At 38.3% G+C, this 12,467-nt stretch overlaps 1 protein-coding gene across 3 annotated transcripts in view; it reads right to left on the minus strand.

The window, feature by feature from the left end:
- Positions 1 to 2,802: 2,802 nt before the first annotated feature.
- Positions 2,803 to 12,467, minus strand: part of nhej1 (nonhomologous end-joining factor 1) — a 28,846-nt gene continuing 19,181 nt past the window's right edge. For 2 of the 3 annotated variants that reach the window (XM_019352228.2, XM_005452280.2), the window contains exons 7-9: positions 5,671 to 5,851; positions 3,476 to 3,585; positions 2,803 to 3,188 (exon numbers count right to left, since the gene is read on the minus strand). In XM_019352228.2, coding sequence (XP_019207773.1) covers positions 3,111 to 3,188; positions 3,476 to 3,585; positions 5,671 to 5,851 — 369 coding nt within the window. In that variant the 3' untranslated portion in view covers positions 2,803 to 3,110. The remainder of the gene's footprint in view (positions 3,189 to 3,475; positions 3,586 to 5,670; positions 5,852 to 12,467) is intronic. The other variant, XM_025903244.1, reaches the window with a different exon arrangement.

Here is a 12,467-nt window from a genome sequence, read left to right on the forward strand (position 1 = left end):
ATTCTTGGACCCCCAGCACGGTGACACCAAGTGTGTGATATGTCATGCATCAGTTTTTTAAACTTCTACATCATCAGTGTAATTTTTCCTTCCTCCACAAAGTGCACAATACACTGTAGTCAATAAACTGGAAAAGGAATTTGAATTTTCTGGCAATTGTTTCATAGTTCAGGCTTTTAAGGACTAAAATCTTATAATTCTGCCTCATTATTAAAGGGCCTGAATTCTGAGATCACCTCAAAGTGATGAACACTTAAATTTGGGTTTGATTACCTTGAGTGACTGCCTTTGTCCAGGTTTCAGGCTTTTCTTTTATAAGTGGTATGTTAAGAGGGGGAAAAGTCAGAAATAATAGAAACTAAACAAACCTAAAGGTGACAAATGTTTACATAAATGAGTGCAAAAGCTCAACAGTGACAAGCTGAAGCCATTAAGTGCAGTTTTACCTGCCTTATCACCAAAGAACATGATCTAAACTTTGGCACTGTACTCCAAAAGGTGCTTCTTTCTTGATTCTGACTCATTTCTTTGTTAAATGCCTTGTTGGAGCACTCAGAAGCTACAGTATAACCAGCGACACAGTTCAAAGAGTTGGGCTGAATAGCATCTTTTGTGAATCTTTGCTGAGGAGAAAGGTTCTCTTATAACTCAGAGATTACACACATCATAGATGGTTTCACTGGTACCGAATGTAGCCAACTGGAGACACTGGAACAAAATTACCCTGACATGCTTACCGGCTTCTTTGTCGTTGGGGTTAAAGAGACTACGTTCAGGGAGATCACTTGAGGATAACTGAGCAGCTCATTGGACAGATCCGGTTTCACAAACCACCCAACACCGTTTCAGAGCCCATTGAGCCCTCTGCTGATGTCACACCCTCGATCACCAGGGGTCAAACTGAAGTCTGAGGCTTGCTGAGGGGTCCCAAGATAAACCAGGAAACAGGAGACCTCTCCAACGACCCCCCACCAGATCATGAAACTCATGGAAACTGTCATCTGATGCAACATGTATTGACCAAACATTTAATTTTAGCAACTATAAAAGAAACTTAAGGATTTCAATCCCTTGTGCTGACTGTTTTTAAAGTTTTAAAATCTCACCATAAATGAGTCAATGCCCATAGACTCCTATTTAAAATGTCCAACTTTACAAAACAAACAGATCTACAGCATATTGCAAAAAATAGTTTTGCTCTTTTTCAATGGTAGAGCTTGACGGATCGATCGTATCGATACCAACGCTGGTATTGAATCAGTATCAGATCGATACTAGAATGATAGAGGATAGAAACAAAGTATCAATATGTTCAATATGTAGCCCACTGAATTGTGTTAAATACATTTTTTTAATTAAAAAAAAACATACCATGTGAAACCTTTTTGTGTTCACGGTCTATTATACTTATAGCCTACAGCACATTTAAACAACAGAAGCTGACCCAAAGTGCTTTGGAAACAGGCACATGAACATTCCAGGTCTCTAATAAATCCAGTTTCAAAGTACACGAAAAGCTAAAAACTGTGTTTGTCTGTATTGAATATTTATTAATGTGTTCAGAATCTGCAAATTAATGATGAGTCTTCTCATAAGTCATGACAGACTGCTCTCCTTTATAGGTTAAAAATATCGGTATTGCTATCAGCAATACTGATCCTGTACTTACTTGGTTTTGGATCGATACCAAAATTTGCTCTACTGCAGTGATTTTGTAGATAACAGCCTTTAAATTGGGTTCATTTGAATTAAGGACTGAAATGACCAGTACTGGTATTAGCAATATTGGCCTTGCATTTACTTTATATCTGATCAATAGGAACATTTGCAGTATCAAATAACACTACTGGATAGTTTCTCGAAATATCTATTCCATTTCCTCTTCAAAACGTGATCACTTCTGCCTCAAGAAAACTAACAATGCAGCAACCAAAATGCTAACACTGAAGCTTCCAAATTGAGTCCAAATACCATTCAGGTGATGCCATAGTGGCTACATCCATCTTCTATATACAGTCTGTGGATCAAAAACAGTTTTTCTGCCATGTTAAACTTGTAGAAGCTTATAGAGCAGTAATTCTACTTCCTGGTTGTATTCATTTATTAAACCCTCATTTACATTCAGAAACATCTGTCTGTGTTGTCTGTCGTGAAAGAGTCGTGAATGAGGGACAATTCTGATTGGCTGGTATCTAAAGTTACTCTCAGGTATCTCTGATCAACAAATCTGAACACACAGGTGATCAAAGAGACAAAAACATGATGTGATATGATTGATTTTTGAAAATAAACAACCGAAATGGAATTACACAACCCTCATGTTTCACCACCTTCTTTCTTTTGACCATAAAAGCAGCATTTGTCACTTAAATGAATAACAATAAGCTGCTCTTTCAGTGGAGAAAACCGCACTTTTTCCCAAATGTCTCTCACACAGAAACTCTTTGGAGCCATGCAGGCAAACACTGACTTCTCAAACTAAAACTTCAATAGCATTCCCGACATGCTGCAACACCTTGAGTCAACATCTCACTGAGCTCTGAAAAAGGAGAGCGGCTCCTCTATCGACCGCTGTCTGCTCATTGTGCTCCGACTGTCTGGGTCGCGGAGAAAGCAACTACTTAAGATTGGCGGAAAAATAGAAGGCTGAAGTTTCAGTGAAAAGTTGTTGAAGCTTTTATTTTATAAAATTAAAAACTTAATATTCCTTCAAAAGCTGTTTTTGAGTTTAATCTCTTATTATGTTCAAATTTTTAAAAAAATTCTGTGGTTTACATAACAAATAACAAACATAAACACCCATTAAAAATACATGTATACCTTTAATTGGCAATATGACTTCTTTAAAAACATTTCACACCCAGTTAAAGATACATGAAGGTTAATCGTTGATTAAAACCTAAAAAGAACAAGAAATCACCAACCTACCAGCTATCAGTCATCACTACAACCATCAAAAATTTAATGACACTTTTAGTCTAAAATCTAAACACTTTTAAAAGTAGGTTTGTAAAAATGTCCTTAAGAGTGTAAAAGTTCAATAAGAAGTGTTTTTAAAGGACGGCACTTTTTCTAAATTCGTAATTGTGTGTGCGTCCTACTGCTCGGGATCATTTGAACAGGCCCACTTTCTTCTTCTTTGGTTTGGAGGCTGGTCGCTCTGCAGCGGTGGATGTGACAGGAAGAGACTGAGGAAGACAAAAAACACAAAAGGAGGAATATTTTTCATAGTCTATTTCCAATTTCCTGTTTTTAAAATCACTCAATCTCTTCTTTTTTCTCCCCCAAGGAAGCATTTAAGCAGGAGACGTATTTCACAGTTCATCTGCTGACTTGTAATTTGAATATTGTAGATCCCAGCTGTTGAATTTGGATTTAAAATCTCTTTTAATCTCCATCTTTGTTGCATTTGTTCCCCTACAAATAAGCCTAATTGGTCAAATCTTTAAAAAAAAAAAAGAGTCTTCTGTTGTACCTGCTGCATTTTAGGTCTGTTGACCATCTTGGCTCCACGTGTTTCCAGCTCCCCATTGTTGGTCTGTTTTTCATTCCCGTCAGCTGATTCACTGCTGACAGATCCGCCGGCTGAAGGACGAGGACGAAGATGTTTATTAAACTAAATAATGACTCAGAGAAGCACCAACATGCCACATCTGTCATCAGTAAATCAGGATTAAACTTTAAAAAAAATACTGCTGCTACAACTGATCGGCAATTTCTAGAGATTTCAAAAAAAAAAACAAAAAAAAAAGACCTGCTGCAGTTCCTCTAGTGTCCAATCGTGGCTGTATCCCCACAGACTCCTATCTTAGAATGTCCAACTCTTTATAGCAGATATAAACATGTTTACAGCCTGATGCAAAGAATTTCATAATCTCTAAAGATAGTTTAACCCTTGATAGCAGATGGATCTCATACCTCACACATTTGGATTTCGCTGAGGCTAAAACTTAGCAACGTTTCCTCTTTGATTGACAGCAGCTGGTTTGCTGCCTAAAGGCAGCTAATTGGAGTCACTAAACTGGACCACTGGAGTGTGTTTGTAGTGCTGAAGCTTAAACTGATTGTTTTCATTCCAAAGTCACAGTGCTGTGCAAAAGTCTCGATCCACTACTAATTTCTTTATATTTTCCCTTAAGCAGCCAGACTTGCAATTTGTAATTTTTAAAAGTGCTTTTGACCAGTCGCTCTGCCGGCTTTCTGAAGGTCTTTCAAAGGTTTTCTTAAGACACCGGCCCCTTTTTCACCAATTTTCAGTCGAGTCCTTATAGCTGATGATTTTCAGAGGAATGATTTTGTATCTTTAGCTATTTAACACTGACCTATGAATCATCTTAAGCAACTAAAGTGCACTAAACAGACAACTCAGTGAAGAAAACATTTTAAATTGCATCCTCAGACACTTTGTTACTAGCAGCCTGTGACAAAAACACATAATTTGCTCCCATTTTCATGATGTATCAACTAATCAACACAGATAGCTGATGGGGAGAAAAAACCCCAAAACAAAACAAAAAATGATTTGAAAGGATTTTATTCTTCATTTTCTTTCACTAAAGTTGAAAATGCAAAACCTCTGGATAACTTCTGGGTGACTGTGTCCATCTTTTATATACAGTTTGTTGTTTTTACAAAGGGGAGTTTTTAAAAACAAAAAACAAATGCAGCTGGTTGTTATGACCTGAGCTGACACCCATATACAGGGGTTTAACTTCTGTACCTGGCATATGTATTTATTATATTGAATAACCTTTATCTCCAATATCTATTAGAAACCATGTCTCACTGCTTCACATTTTTATAAACTAACTTCTGTTCAAACTGAAGGCTGTGACAGATGTTTTAGCACATAATAGGAAACTGAAAATGTAAGCTAGTGTTCTGATTTATTTTGCTTCTGTATTTATGAACATTTATTTATATGTATTATATGAACAGTTGTTAGTTGCCCTGTCCTTTACGTTTGCATGTTGTAAACTTCCCCTTTCATTCTTACTGCCATCTTTCTGTTACAAATCACCCCTGACATGCTTTTAAGTATCTGGTTGACCCCAGATACTTAAGCTCATCTACCTTCATTGTAACACCTGTCTGCCTCTCATTCACACACATATCTTGCTTCTACCAACTTTTATTCTTTTTCTCTCCAGTGCATACCTCCACCTATCCAGGCTCTCCATCACTTGCTCCCTACTCTCATTACAGATCACGGTGTCATCTGCAAACATCATAGCCCATGCAGACTCCTGCCTGACCTCATCTTTCAGCTTGTTCATCATTACTGCAAACAGAAGGGGCTCAGTCGATCCGTGATGTAATCCCACCCCCACCTCCAACCCATCAGTCACTCCTATCACACGGCTCACCACTCTCTCTTACAGTCCTCTCTGCCACTTCTGACCTCATGCAGTAGGGCAGTTCTTCTCTTGGATTCAACACATTTATTTACTTTTTACATTTTTGTAATGGACATCAGCCTCAATATGCAAACTGTCATCTGCAAAGTGTGCAGATGTATGCATTCAAAATCAAAAATATACGACCAAAACTATCACAATGCAATTTCTTTGATGAAGATAAAGTGGAAATATTAAATGCTCACATAAACCTGACTAAATCTTCAAATTTGACCATTAAACTTCAGCGCAGTTGTGAAGTTGTAATGTTCACCTGAAGCGTTTAAGACGAGTTCTGGCTCTTTGTTGGCGTGTTCGACCTCCTCAGCAGAGCGCTGCTCCGACAGTTTGCGCTTTCGTGCACTTCCATGAGTGACGATGGCGGTGTATAGCTCCTGAAGATCGCCATCGAAGCCCAGAGCTTCCTGTTGTTCAGAACAGAGCAGAGGAAGAGCCTGAGAAAAGAGAAACAGAACGAGGCAAAACCTGCGTGAAAAACTGGCAAAGATTCAAAGCACTTAAAAGTTTCATATGTCTTATTTCTCCAGTGTTGTCAGCGGTTCCAGAAGTTCCAGATTTTCCTAAATGTGTTATAAACCCTTGAACCTTTCAACAAGGCTTCACACAGACTCTGAAAGGTGTGATAACGGATATATTAAAACAGGAATTAACCTCCATGCATGCAAAAAAGAAAGCAAAAAGGTGCTGCTCTTTTAGATGCAATGTAGTTTTAAAAAGTGCAATATGCACTCAGAGATTAAAAAAGAGGCAGCCATCTACTGTTACTGGTTACGTGGAAAAGGAAAAAGAAGCACAAAGGGGGAACAAGAACAAAACAAACTATAGAAAAAAAAAAGACTAGGGCCATAACTAATGGAAGATTTACCAAAATGGGATGTTTGAACCTTAAAAACTCCCATGCAAGAATCCTGGATGAGCCCCCAAATTTGTCATAATGCAACTCATGAGCCATGACAAATAACGAGAGAGAGACAAAGTGTACCAATTATTAACCAAAAGAAGGTGGACAGATTGAGAGACCTAAATGCTCCAGGTGCTCCCAGCTACACTGATTAAAAGATGGCTAAACGTGGCACAGGATCATCACAGTACAAAGGATGTAAAGGATTACACAGTACGGCGCCCTGGCACTGCCTCCCATTCTACTCACTCAAATTCATTCAAACTTATTCAAACCACAGATAAGCCAGCAGTCTGAGAGGGAAGTGCTCTGTTGGGGTGATATAATACTAGTAAGTCTTTAACATACTAAGATGGGACCTGACGATTCAGTGCTTCAAGCTTTAAATTAAATTCTGGATATAGCAGAAAGCCAGTGAGGACGAACCACTGTTTGAGAAATATGCTCTCTCTAGCTATCCTATTTATCTCTGAGAATATTTTTTAGCAGAGGCTGCTTTCACATGTCAAGTCAAGGTGGGATATCATCTGAAGCCGTCCTCGTCACCCACTTAAGACATGTTGTAAATGCTCTGTTTGTCTTACATGAGGCAGGACACATGATGCCCACTTACTGACATTTAACAGCACTAATCCCAGACGAACGCAGGTCAAAGAGTTTTCACATGCTGACGAGACTTTGAGCTGCTTTACATTATAGAACTACTTCAGTAAATAAGGAGGATCAAGCAAATACACATTGGTGGATTTTAATGTCTCTAGCATACTAAACTGAAGGCCTTTTATTTGTTCAACTCTAGTGCCTGGACCTGGATTTTTGTATGCCATTTTTTTGGTCATAATCTTGCCGTTTTCCTTTTACCTACTTCACTAAACGTTCATTAAAAATCACTCAAGCCGTTTAACTGCTCCAAAGTCCTGTGTCACAGTGTTAAATAAGTGATCCGGACCCCTCCCAACAAACTGTCACAAGTTCTTCATCAACCTCTGCTGCACTTCTCCAGGGTAGTTGTTGGATAATCTTCACAACAGAAAAACAGGCAGACAATCAGCACCAAACTCCAACTAAAACAGCTGGCTACCTTCTTTCTACAGATCTTAATTGTCATCATCATTATTAACATGTCTTCTGCAATGCATGCGTACAGCTCTATTTCGAGTTTCCATCAGGTGTCTGGAAACCTTGTGGTCTTCCATTCTGCAGCACTGGGGTTGAGCCGAAGGTCTGCTTTGGTGGGACAGTTGGGAGGTAATCACTGAAGATGTTCAAACCATTGCACTTACCACTATGCAGCCAGCATGGTGGAGGCTCATGTATTCCCATTCTGAGATCCTGGTTTGACACATAGTTCCATCCCATCAACAGTTTTGTTTCCAGTCTGTGTAACTCCTGAATCTAAATATTTAAATATCTACAGTTTCCGGACCCCAGCTACACAAATGAGGGTTCAAACTCCACAGTGTCCTGTCTAGTATTAATTGATGGAGGACCATAACCAATAAACAGAAACTTTCTTTTTGCTCAGCCTGAGTTCACCTGCAGGCTGAGCTTGGAATATGAGCTGGTTGATTATCATGCAGAGGGTCAGGGTCTCATGAGGTAAGCTGGAGATTTTCAGCAATGTCTCGCATACCTTGGACATCAGATTGTGAATATTACAGCTAAAGCCAAGGTAAAGCCTTCAATTTATGGAGAACCCATCAGTGTTTCTCTGACACAATCTCTTTATCCAATACTAGATTTCCCTATTTCTTTTTCATTCAGATATTCTGCCATTTTACTTAGAGTATGTAGAGACTCTTTGAAATATTCCTCTGATCTAAAGCTAGATATCAGCTATATTCTGAGAAATGTTAGTACTCAATAACTAGCTGGAAAATGCAGAATTATTCTTACTGAGAAACAAATGCAGTTTACAGACCAACCCCTGCTTCAATTTTGGTGCACACCATGCTGAGATATGACAAGTTTTCAGCTAATACCTCCTTGGGAATCACCTTGTTGGTGCAAAAATACCATTTTATGTCTGTCAAATTGTGTTATCTTTGACATTTTTCAGAAATTCAACTAAGGAAAAGGGAACAAATAATGTGTTTTTGTGATAGGGTGCTAAGTAACTGGCGTTGAATACATGCAGCTTTTCTGCATGTATAGCCAGCATTTCAGGTGCCTCACTTGGAATTTTTATTCCAAATAACTAAATTAAAAATCAACTAAACAGCTTTTTATGGATCATAAAGTCTGAAATTCATTAACTGGAAGTGGTTTTATGTGTCAGAGAGATGATTTTATATGGGTTTTTTTATAATTCCTGACTGCTTAAAGTAATACAAAGTGAACATCTGAGTAATTTCTCAGGTATTTTTATATTTCTATTTTGATTTTCCTGTTGCTTGCCACTAGCTTTCACTAATATAAAATAAGATCCCCAAGAAGTTTAAATTTTGTCATTAGTTTTAATTTTCCATTTATTATTTCAGTAAATCTTAAATATGCTTAATATTACTTTTACATGAGTACACTCAGTTTTCCCACCTTAAAATCTTTTAAGCCTACTCAACTACAAACTTAGAAGGGCAAGTCACAGTTACGTGTCTTTATTTTTAGACTGTGATGAGATTCTGCAAATTTCAGGTATTTATTTTCACCCTGCCCCTTCCATTAATTAAAGCCGATAAATCCATGGAAATAAAAGTGACTTGCAGCCCCTGCCTTTGGGGCACATTTGCTTTATGGCCCTGCTGTGTGGAGTCACATGTCTGAGGTGTGATTCAGGGTGTGTCGGGGTTGCGATAAGCCTCTAATCAAAGCTACATTATTGGCCCAGCTGACCGCAGGTAGAGCGGCGAGCAGGAACAACAGAAACACACACACACACACACACACACACACACACACACACACACAAGCTCTGTCTGACAGATAAGGCTTCAGGTAAACTCCTGTGACATTATGTGAACGCATGGCTGGCACATAGAAAAACACTCACCATTCAATAAATCCTTCTTTTTCTCTCAAATGGAGGACAAACTCTCCAAATTAGCTCCTCAAATATTGACTGGGAGAAATTGGTGGTCTCCCCGGTCGCTGTCAGAGCAGAGGGGCTCCTAAACACACTTTGGTCAGGTTTCGAGGTTTCGCATTGATTTATTTTCGTTATTTGTTTGTTTAAATATCGTAAAAATAAATGTACACTCTGGTGAGGCTTATTTCTGCTTTGGGCACAGAGAAACCAATGTGCTGAGGGGAGAGAAAGCAGGAGAAAGCAGACCTTATTCTCTCGCTTTTTTATTCACCTTCTCCCTCCCTCCCTCCCTCCCTCCTCCTCCTCCTCTCCTGCTGCAAACCAACTCACTTCATATTAATTGATGTGAAATGCTGAACTCAATTTGTTGGATCCGGAGGCCCGGAAGCGCTAAGATCAAATGTTAAAACTAGTTTAAATCTCTCCTCTTTGCTCCATGAAAGGTGTCACAAAAAGCAGATTAAGTTTAAATTGAACAATGTGTTAACATAAAGAGGCTTATTTTCAGCCTCCACCACTAAGTGTTAATGGCACACTGTGAGAACTGATGTGTATAAAATGCTAAAATATAGATGCTAAAATCCTTACTTAATATGTTGCTTCACTGCTTCACATACGTTTTACTCAGAAAATGTATGTTGTTACATTTTTTAGTAAAAATTTAACTATATTTACCATTTTTATATACGATTCTTTCAGCTGCCCTTCCTGCCCTTCCTGATGCAACCAGAGATTTGAGTCCTTATCACACCAGTTACTTGTAATATAGAGACTCAGCACATTTTCCTTTTATATAATATTATACATCATTATAGACAGAGACTAACAGTCCTATTTGATTGGTGATAAAGCAATAAATTCCTACTAACTTTACTGAAACATTCAGTACTGATGCTGCTTGTCACTTGAAGTGTTCATTTGGGTTTTATTATAAATTTGTAACTTAAATTTTATTTTATTTATCAAGCAGAAGCCTCCAGCGCTTAAACAAGTAAACTGTCAAAAGCTGCAATTCCTCTAATGGCCACCTGAAGCTGACTCCAAACACTGAATCAATCTCCATAGACTCATGATAAAATGCTCAATTTCACACAAGAAAAAAACATCTTTACAGCCTGCTACAAAAAATGGTTTTGGTCTGACATGTTAAATTAAAATTATAATATTATTAAAATTCTGAGTTATAAACTATGTATGTTGACAATTTCATATCAGATCATTTGTATGTCAAAAAAGAAAATTGGAAAGAAACAAAACAAACAGCAACCTCTATGAAAAAAGAAGAACTACCAAAATCCGCAGTTCCTTTAATATCTACTGGAAGCTCTAATAGTCAGTCCCCATAAACTCCCATATTTTTTCAGGTTTAAATTCTCAGTTTATTAACCTGTTTAGTTGAATTTATTTCTGATGCGTTTAGTTCCCTCAGTGTTCCCTGTCTGTTCCTTCCTCTGCCTCGTCTTTCTTTTTTTTCGATGTCCAATTGTTTCCATTACCTGTTTCTAGTTCCCCTGTTGTTTCCAAACCCGAAAAGTTCTGTTTAAAAATATTCCCTTCTTTCACTTTTCCACCTCCTTTGTTCTCTTTCATGTCCTTTTGTTTATTTTATTGTTTAAAAAAAGCTTCTTTTTTTACCCCTCTTTTGGTCTGTGCCTTTTACCTTATCTTAATGATAACTGATTGCTTTCAGTCAAAGTCAATGCAGTTGCTGTTGTTGTTTTTTTTTATTTATTTTTTTATTGATTTATTTTTGGTGTGCACAAATTGGCTTCCATACTTCTGTATTTGAGGAACGGCATGAATGTGACTCCTGAGGTGTGAACACAGCAACCGCAGGATTGTTATCTTCTGTTGTTGGCAAGAAAAGAAAACAGCAGACGAGGAATAAAAAAGGAGATTACAGCAGGTCAATAACCTCTTGACCATTTTGTAGAGCTAAGCTCGGGAAAGCTCCTCCCTGCTCTTGTGATAGAGCAAAGTCCACCAACAAGGAGAAGGAACGCTCACCTGGAGGCCATGCCTCCTGAGCCCCTCCCCCATGGCTGCCCTGCAGTAAAGCATCATGTGTGGGGAAGGCGATGAGAGGACGGGTGGAAGAGTTGGCAGTGTGCTGGTGTTTCTCTATTATTAGCAGGTAAACAGCTCTGATTTTAAACAAGTCGCGGCTGCTGTTTTTTAAGAGGAGGGGTCTGGTGCCTGAGAGTCTCACACTCACTCTCCCTCATCCTCCCCAACCTCATGTTTACGCTCACCTCATTCCTCTCGACCTCGTTTTCTCTCATCGTGACCTCAACTTCCTGCCCCGAATCCCAGAAATCATATGTTTGAACCCCGAACACTCACACTCACATCCTCTGGAAACAAAAGGCACATTTAAATTGATGAATGAGTCCTGACTAATCAGCAAAAAAAAAAAAAAAAAAAGAAAGAAAGAAAAAGAAAAGAAAATCTAAAAAGCTGCAACTACAATCTCCAGATCTGCACAGAATGACCTCTAAGTCAGGTGATTCACTGGTATTTCTGCTAATTGGGCGTCTAACAAAACAAGTACCAACGAAAGGCCTGTGCACTTCTAAACTCTGTCAGACTCTCCTTTTTCCCCTCTGGCTCCCTTAAAACACTAGTATCAACTGTTGAAATCTGCTTAAAGCCCTACTGTCCACACAAACAATTTACCTAAAGTTTACGTATTTTTCTATTTTTTCAATTTTCCAGGTCTAAATTTGGACCTTCATAGTCATTCTACAGTTTCCCCTCATGTCGATAACAAGGATGCATTTATAGAATCTTTTCCAGTAATAATACAATGTCCTTGTCTTTGTTTACTGACACCAGAGCTAAATTACTAACCTATAATCCTCACTGTGAGGTGTTTATGTTCATAACTTTGTTAAATAAATAAATAATAAACCTGCAGTAATATATATGTACTGAAATTGTATTTATTAGTAAATTAAACCAAGATGTAGATAATTATATTATATTTTTCACCTAATTTATTTGGAGTCGTCTGAATTAGGCTCATTGTGGGAGTCTCAATAGTTTTTCCTCTCAGTTGTGCTCTGAGTGCATCTCCTCACACACAGAGTGGCACAGACAAAGGCCGGAGAAATGAGGACATCGT

The sequence above is a fragment of the Oreochromis niloticus genome, linkage group LG23 (assembly GCF_001858045.2).
Source record: "Oreochromis niloticus isolate F11D_XX linkage group LG23, O_niloticus_UMD_NMBU, whole genome shotgun sequence".
Lineage (NCBI taxonomy): Eukaryota > Metazoa > Chordata > Actinopteri > Cichliformes > Cichlidae > Oreochromis > Oreochromis niloticus.